The sequence below is a fragment of the Alexandromys fortis genome, unplaced genomic scaffold (genome assembly GCF_014885135.2).
Source record: "Alexandromys fortis isolate MF-2015 unplaced genomic scaffold, M_Fortis_MF-2015_v1.1 scaffold_82, whole genome shotgun sequence".
Classification (NCBI taxonomy): domain Eukaryota; kingdom Metazoa; phylum Chordata; class Mammalia; order Rodentia; family Cricetidae; genus Alexandromys; species Alexandromys fortis.
In genome coordinates, this window is record NW_026067963.1 from 6,691,195 (window position 1) to 6,700,328 (window position 9,134).

Consider the following 9,134-nt stretch of genomic DNA (forward strand, 5'->3'; position numbering starts at 1 on the left):
TCACACATGGCTCTGCAGGTTCCTGGGCATGCAGTGCTGACTTGTTCTTAAGATTCGGGCTCATGCTCACCTTACTAGACCTGGATGGAGGTGGGAGGTCCTTGGACTTCCCACAGGGCAGGGAACCCTGATTGCTCTTTGGGCTGATGAGGGAGGGGGACTTGATTGGGGGAGGGGGAGGGAAAGGGGAGGCGGCTGTGGGGAAGAGACAGAAATCTTTAATAAATTAAAAAAAAAAGAAGTAAAACTAAAGGCAAAAAAAAAGATTCGGGCTCATGCTATGCTTGTTATTGTTGCTGTTGTTGTTGTTGTTTTAGGGTTTTGTTTTGTTTGAGACAGGGTCTGACTATATAGCCCTGTCTGGCTTGGAGCCAGCTGCATAGACCAGCTTGCCTTGAACTCCCAAAGATCCATCTCCTAAGTACTGGACTTAAAGGAGTGCCCACCTGACCCAGCTTTCACACCAGTCTTCATGTTTAAAGGCTTTAATATTTAAAAAATATATATATATTCACAGACAATGTATAATCCACTTGATCATAAGGCAGAATTGTTAAAATTTTAACTTTTTGCTATTTTTTAATAGCATGCTCAAAACTTCTTTCTATAATGATTAAATGTAGGGGACAATAGGCGGTGATAAAAACAACTTTTTTTGTGAGAAATACAACCAACGTTCTCTAGAGAGCTCTAAGCAAGCCATTTTCACATGCCTTCCAACCTGGCAGAAGTACCAGCCCACAGATTAAAAGACACATAACTAGCTTCTTGAAGTGTCTTAGAGGTCTCACTACGGAAGCCACTGGACAGTGAGAATAGCCTGTGTCTGGTGGAGCAAGATTTAGGTTACACACAGAATTAGCAAAATCTCACCTGAAGCCTTTACGTAGGACTACTATTTAAAGTGTGCAGATGCAGCCCTTAGCTGACCAGGCTGGGAGCCATGTTTCAGATCTCTGTACACAGAGTGCCATGCCATCTTCACTGCTCAATCTCTGCCTAAAGATCAAGGACAACCCTTCACAGTTCTGCCAATCTCCTATCACCACGCTGCTGCGCTCAAGGGATGCTGTTCTTCTCGAAGCGTGTTTGTTATTATTCTTTTGTTGTTTGGGTCTTTTGTTTGGTTGATTTGGTTTGGTTTTTTTTTTTTTTTTTTTGCTGTTATTATTGTTTTGTTTGCACTGCCTGTCTCTTCTTCAACTGCATAGGTTTGTTCGACTACCTCCTTCGTCCTTGAAGCTGTTTATGCAGACGTATAACATAAGTTTCTCGATTACATTCTTATTCCAACCCCAGGTTCCCCGGAGAGACTAAATAAAAATTAAATTTCACCAATTACAGTCAGCCAGGGAGGTCTTCAAATGCTTCACAATGTGGCTTAATATGAACCATTCACATCCCAAGTATAGCCCCAAATAAGTTATCTTTGATTGTCTTTCAGGCTGTGCGTCACCGTGTGGTGCCTCCCTCCTAGCCTAGGGCAGGATGATGCTCCTGACCCCTTCTGTTGAGCCGATGGGAGCATGCAGCTTGCTCTGGCCAATGAGCGTGAGCAGAGGTTTCACTTCCCTGTGTCCATTTTCTTGCCTGCCACAGTGGTCAAGGTATGTGTGACTCAGCCTCGACCCTGAATAAAGAAGACAGCACTGCAGAGAGAGACACAAAGTATGCAAACAGAACAAACAAAAGCCAAAGTTGAAACAAAAGAGTGTTATTTCAAACTACTGAGCTTCGGGGATTGTCTGTTATGGCGACCTACTGCCCCTGACACTTTAGTCCTAATGAAATGTTATTCTTTCACGTAAAAGAAACGTCCGGGGCACTGAGCATCATGGCAAATCTGAAAGAGAAGAAACGTGGGCTCTATTACATGAGAGCATGTGCATGATTTGTAGATACGTACGCAGGTTATTGACAGGCACTTTGAACAGTAAAACTGCTCAAAGCCCTTAGATAATCCACAATCTTCAAAATGTCATAGAAAAACAAAAGTTCTTTGACTTGAACCCATTTGTCAAAATCATTTGCAGGGTCACATTTCCAGGACCAAGTCCATTAATCAAATGGAACTTCATTCTGAGGTACCAAACAAACTAACTAGTTATTGGGCTCCTCTGTCATTGAGGAGGGCCAGGCTGACCCAGGAGGAGATGATTACAACAAAAAGAGGAGCATCCAGTCATTAACAGAATTAGAGAACCCTAACCAAGTCAAAGGCCACACTGTAGCCTCTCACTTCAGAGAGTATGAAGCCAGAGCTCAGCATATGTATTGTAAGAAAAATTCCAAATACACGATATTTGATTGAATTCCTAAGGTAAAAACCTTAGGGGGATGTTTTGGGGGTCTGGAATGAGTAACTGAACGCTGTGTTCAAACGGGGCCTCATAAACTTGATTACACTTGTACTCTACCTACAACCTGCACACTTTCCCGCCTTTGAAAACTCTGTAGCTCTGGAGGATTTTCTTCCTCACTGCAGAAAAGAATTGTCTGAGTTTCTCCTTTAAGTAAAGAGAAAAATGTCCGTTTTCAATTTGCTTTGAACTGGTGAGTCAGGGTGCGATGGATGATGTCATATGTTAGCCTGCAATCCCTGGTGTGGTTCTCGGGGGCTCCCTGGAGCTCTCCACTGAGTCCTGTCCCGTTTCCGTGGCAGACACTACTCCCCGGGTTCCATCCTTTCTTCTTTGGCTTCTTCCCAGCCCCAGGCCAGGAGCCTGGCTAGCAGGGGATAAAACAGGAAGTCTGAGCGCTTCAGCCGGCTGCGAGCCCCCTAGTGTTTTCCCACTCGGCATCCTGGCCTGGTTCCCCAGAAGTACAAACACACGCACAGAGCCCCATTGTTGCCGCCTTCCCCGGCCCACTGGTCCTAATATGGAATGCAGCAGGAAACCCACGATTTCCTGACGCTCGGCAAGCTGGAGGAAGCGAGGGGGGAAACTCGGTTTAAAAGCCTTGCCCTCCTCCATGTTAGCTGTGTGCTGGAAAACCAGGCAGGAGTTATCCAAATCCCACCGTGTCATCAACCGGGCTGGGGATGGGGAGGGCAGAGTGAGACTCTCAACAGGCTGCTGCAATATTTAGACTGCCAGGAAGTCCCGGGAAGTCTGTGGAAACGAGAGCGTCTTAACTCCAGCCATTGGGGGAAAGGGACAGACCTTTACATCCCTCCTCCCAAGAGTGCGTTCCCCTTCTCGTCCAGCATGGTGAGCAGCGGGGCTGGTGTGTGTCTGGGCCGTGCCTGGGAGAGCCAGGCCAGCCACAGTCAGGTCGCCTGAGCCGCAGTCTGGGGCCGGTCCCACCGCTCCATGCGCTGCCGAAGCCCCAGCAGCAGCAGCAGCAGCCAGGAGCCGCCAACATGAGCTGCAGAGAGGGGACTGACAGCAGCTGCGGCTGCGGTGGGCGCGATGAGAACAGGATCCTGAAGTGTGTGGTGGTCGGGGACGGCGCGGTGGGGAAGACCTGCCTGCTGATGAGCTACGCCAACGACGCCTTCCCGGAGGAGTACGTGCCCACTGTGTTTGACCACTATGCAGGTAGGAAAAAGTGGGGACCAAGTTTATCTAAAAGAGCGATGGGGATGGGGGCACAGCCCAAGTTCAGAAGGGCCTGGCTTACCCAGAAACTCGGAGTCAGATGTGGAACTAGCAGGTACCAGGTTAACGCAAGCCAAGAATGTTCTTAGGATCCTGGGGGAGAACCTGAGCATCAGTTTACATGGTACCGCCTTCTCCACTTGAAGCAAATGTGTAATCCTGGAAAATATCCTCCAGACCTCACGGCCAGAAATTTTTCTCAGCATTTTCCTCTGAACTTGCCTATACTTTTCACGAAGATGCTTTTATGTGTGGTGTAATTGCATAAATTTCCATTTAAAAAAATCACCACTAGACACGTGGGAAGAATGCGCTACTCTGTCCACGTTAGCTACTCCTTTGTGCTGGTCATAAACAAAAATGTTAAGAAAACCAGCTTTTTTTTTCTGGATTACTTTGGGCCTAAATTTTGTACTTTCTCTCTTCTGGGGTGGTAGGCGAGGAGGAAGGTGCCCCATTCTTTTAAATATTGAGTGGGAATTTAAGCAAAAGATCGCTATGTTTTTAAAAGTAAAAACTCAAATGTAAATAAAATCACTTCGGAGTGTGTCCCCAAAAAGAAGAATTTTAGTAGTCACAACTTAACTCTTTCTGAGACTTCTAGTTTGAGAGGTTGGAAAGCTTGTGGAAGTTTCGGTGAGCATCCTGCTTTGGTTCCCATCTTGACTGTGACACCGTAAGCTTCCCCTATGGGAATTAATGTGTTTCTCTCAGCTCACCGTGGCCTCGGTTTTATAACATTTTTTTTGAACGTGGCGATCATCAGAGAATTATCAGGGATCTGGAGTCTGGTGGGGTCTGGTCTTCACCTTGGATCGGGATAGGGATTCCTGTGGAGGAAGCGGCCCACATGAAGCCAGCCTGAATGGTCATTTGAAATCCTCCCTCCACAGGAAGTAGCCACTGCTTCTCCGGAGTGCCATAGTCGCCCCCCATGCCCCTTCCTTTTAAGTGCACATATTTGTGGTGGGGGTACACCCTGGACAGGCGAGAGATTCACTGCTGGGGAGGACGTCCATTTCCTAACAAGCTTTTTTTTTATATGTTTGTATAAACATATAAATTACCTGTAAATTTTAATGCCAAGTCTCCCGAGCATTTCTGAAAATGTACCGAGTGGGACCAGGGAAGAAGTTTTTAATGGAGATGGAACAAAGATTTAAAATGGACTTTTATGTTTACGGGGGAGATGTGAATTAGAGGGCTCTGGACCTTGAGGCAGGGACTCTGGTTCTGCTCCCAGAAACATTGTCGCAGAAGTTGTTTCTCCTGTTTCTTCTTTGTGCCACGAAGGGAAGTGGAGAGCACCTCGGTTCAGGAGCTTCCTGACCAGAGATGGAACTGAAAATCTCCTAAAAGGAAAGGCTTCTAGTGCCTGGGAAATTATGTCTCCAGATCCCCATCCCTCGGGTGAGCCAATTACAGTCGTGCCTGCAAGAAAGACAAAACCATCTTTGGAAATGAAGTTAGCCTATTAAAAAAAAAAAATAGAGGTCAAAACAACTAGACTTTGCTAGCATCGAGCTATTTTATTTTTCAATCATAAGCACAATGACTAGTGTTTGAGCACCCAAACTTCTCAAAGAAGTTTTAATATCTGGGTTTTCATGAACCAAACTGTATTCTCCCAAGGACTCACGGCCCCTAGACACAGAGCAGTTCTCTGCACACAGTAGGCATTCCTGAACGCGGTCACTTGGGTTTATGCTGCACACGCTTTCATACGTGATCATCTCATGTGCTGTCCGTGTGGTTAAAGGGGGAAGAAAGGCACGAGCCATAGTTCACACCGGAGACTCGGAAAGTGCTGATTTCAATCCCAAAGACCCCACCCAGCTCTTCTTGCTCAGGCTGAGCCTGTAGGTGGCCACCAGGGAGCAAATCAGCGCTAAAATAAGCAAAGGCCCCCCTTCCCCATCTGGATCCAGTTTTCAGTTCCCTGGGTCCTACTGACCCACTCTGATATGACAACAGGAAACACAGCTGCTGTGTCTTTAGAAAAGTGTCCTTGAAGTCAAAAGCAGCCTGTCTCTTGGAGATGGCCCATCCAGGAGACTAAGTATGTAGTAATAAGGACAGCATACAGCAATACTGCATGATCCACTTCTAATATTGCCTTTTTCATTTACTCTGTGGCCTCTCTGTGCCTCTGTTCATAATGATAGTAACAGGGACAATAAAGGTATTTGGATCGTTTTTAAGAGGAAAATGAACCCATGTGTGTAAAGATCTCAATGCCCAACACACAATGTGGGGTCAGGTATCATATCAAGGTCTGCTGTGCACACGATGATGAAATCGAATGAAAATGCTATCGAAAGATAAGAACTACAACAAGGAGGAATGTAATTGCAAGCGTACGCTGTAATAAAAGGACAGGGCGGGATAGTGTGTATTAATAACCTTATACAGTAGCTACCGTGGAGCTGAGAACTGACAGCCCCGGCTATGGTAGTAAATGGGGTGTTAGCATAAGAGGTAAAATACTGGTTTCACATAAGTAATCGCAGAAGAAAAAAAAAAGCTGGGGGAAAAGTTGAAGTTTTATTACTCCAAATTTATTTACCTGTCCTTCCTAACTACCAGAATCCCAAAGGACACCAACTCCGCGTGGTATTCCCAAACTTTCTGAGGAGGGTCCCCTTGATCTGTGTCGGGTGCACCTCTTGAAATGTGTTTACATTGCTAGGGCACAGCCGGCACCATCCTGTCGTGATTTACGAGTTTCCTTACTGCCACCTCCACCCCCTCCTGTGCTGTGACTCTCCTTAAAGGAAGGTCAGCCCTTTCCACATCCAGCCGGCCTCTTGCTCTGTGGCTTTGATGGCTCCTGACTCCCCTTAAAGCACATTCTTAGCTTGCTTTCTGGACCTCCTCCCTTTCTGTTCCACACCCCAGCAATTCTCTCTACCCCCTCTGCGCCTCCCCCCCCCCGCCCCGTCTCCCAGGGGCTCAGTCACAACAGAGTTCAGTGGTTGGTGCCTTGGTTCCCTTCTCTAGTCAGCCTCAGAACGCGGGTGTTGGTATCTAAGGTCACAGTTTAAGATATCATTGATACACTACCAACTTCATATTTATGTCTGCCCCCCCCAACACTCATCTATGCTACTGCCTCACTGTATTTATAAATCTATTAGGCGTCTCCAGCCAATGTTTGTTTTCATTTTCCCATCTGCTCTCCCGCCTCCTCCTTCTCCACATTAGATCGTCACAGGTTTCTTCTGCCCAGTGACAGAGAATAAACACCAGTCTTACCTGTGACTCCTTTCTTCCTCCGTCGCCGTCCTCCCCCCTCTCCATTCAACCATCAGTTATTATCACTTGCCCCTTCACAGGAGCTCAGCCTTCACACTGCACCAGCCACCAAGCCTGGCCGCTTGCCACCACCCTAATGCCTTTTCTCCTATCCACACCACCATCATCTCTCATCCACGCTGCTATAGCGGCTTCTCAACTCCCTGCTTCAAAACCTGGCCCTCCATGTGTCTCCACCTGACTGGCGGGGGACCACCCGCAACCTCAGCTCCTGGGTCCCTTCCCTGCACACTCACGCTCTTCCTTTGCCATGGTGTACTAGGTGCCCAGTGACTTTGTCATTGTCCCTCTTCTCCATCTCCTGGCACTGTTCTCGGTATTTCTGCTGTAGTCACGGCAGCCTTCTTGCTGTTTCTCATGGAAGAGTCCTCAATACTTGGCATTTGCTCTTGCCCTGGCCTGACGCCGCACCCCCTCCCAAATCTGGCCTAGCATTGATTGCCATATAATTTAATCCATGTGTCTGTGCCTGTGTGCTCGCAAAAACCCACACTTGCACATGCACACATTCACACACACACACACACACACACACACAAAACACATGACTCTGACCTCCCTCTTATTCTGTTATATCTTCCTTTGCCATGTTTAACACTACATGATATTGTGTGTTTATTGGCTATTGTTATGGTTTCTATTGCTGTGGAGAGACAGCATGACCACAGCAACTCTTATGAAGGAAAAACATTTAGTTGGGTTGGCTTGCATTCTCAGAGGTTTAATCCACTGTCATCATGGCGGGACATGATGGCACGCAGGCAGACATGGTGCTGGAGAGGTCGCTGAGAGTTCTATCTCTTATGCAGGCACCAGGAAGTGGTCTCAGATACTGGGCGGTACCTCGAGCCTATATGAGACCTTAGAATGCCCTCACAGCCTCTGGGTTGTTGAGTTTAGCATGCGACAAGAACTCATCTTCCTACTCTTCAGTTTTGGGACCAACCCCTTACTGATAAAATATTCCCATCCATTGACATCTCAAACGGCATATGACATCAGAATAAGACCCCATCTGGGTTCGGTTGGATTCCATGCTAAGTTAGGTGGTGTATGTGGTGTGTATGTTGAGGCGTCTGGTTGTATAAACTAAGTCGAAGGCAGGCAGTTGAAGCCCGTCTCCACACACCACCACCTCACCGTTTGCATCATGCCCTGTACTGAAATGCGTCCTGTCCAGAGGGCCTCTCTCCTAACACTCATCCCACCTAGGGCTCTCTCATCTGAAGTTGGGAGAAGCGACTTCCGTTAGGGAAGTCACTCTAAACCAGCGCTCGCAAACCCAGGCCGCCTGTGCAGGAAACTAACACAATTCGTGGAAAAGAGGAAAAACCAGTTACTCTGTCAGCCATGTGAGATATAAAAGGAAGTTGTTTTCACAGAGAACTGAACGCTGGTTCTAATTTTTTCCACCCAATTGAATGGCAGAGTGACAAGGTCGAGTCAGAAGCAGCCCTCACAGCTAGGACAGTAGATGGAAATGATGTCAAATAGACAGGAATAATAAACTGAGTAAAAAAAAAAACAAAGTGCTGAGCCCACAGAGAGCTTCTCCAGGGGCCTAGAGATGTAGCTCCATGGTAGAGCACTTGTCTGTCAGAACTAAGATTCTGAGTTTGACTCAGACACTATAAAATAAAGACTTGTAGCATAGTTCTGTCTATAGATGAAAATTCATTCAGCAGTATCTCTTTTGCTCTTTATGAAAACCCTTACAGGCACCCTAAAGAAAGAATGGTTCGTTTTTTTGAAAACTACAAAAAAAAAAATCCAAAGCAGCTTCATGAGACTATGGAATAAATCAACAGGACATTTTCTTTTAGATAAACAGCTGAGATTTATTTGACAAAAGGAAGCGATCCTCCCACTTTAGCACAGCCCTTCTATCCTGCCTTTAGTTCTTCTGGTGCCCAGCTCTCTCTTAAAACTCTCTAGGGATCCTGCCAAGAGTCCCCCCCCCCCCAGCATAAACTCAGGTGAGGTTGGAAGAGGCCACTACAGACAACAAAGTAGGCTCCTGTCGCTACAAACGTTTTAAAAATCTCTACAGCAACAACAGGGCACAAATCAAATACATGTTTTTTTTTTTTTTTTATGATTTCATATTTATTTTTAAATATCTTAAGAGGTAAGATCATTTATAGAGGCATAGGAAAGATCTGGCAAGTTTTTTTTTTCTTTTTTTTTAAATTTATTTATTAAATATTTCTGTCTCTT

At 46.3% G+C, this 9,134-nt stretch overlaps 1 protein-coding gene across 1 annotated transcript in view; it reads left to right on the plus strand.

Annotated features, from left to right (window-relative positions):
• The first annotated feature begins 2,843 nt into the window (after positions 1-2,843).
• Rhoj (ras homolog family member J) overlaps positions 2,844-9,134 on the plus strand; it is a 95,701-nt gene continuing 89,410 nt past the window's right edge. Inside the window, exon 1 of the mRNA XM_050153645.1 lies at positions 2,844-3,542. Within this exon, the coding sequence (XP_050009602.1) occupies positions 3,365-3,542 (178 nt within the window). The 5' untranslated portion in view covers positions 2,844-3,364. The remainder of the gene's footprint in view (positions 3,543-9,134) is intronic.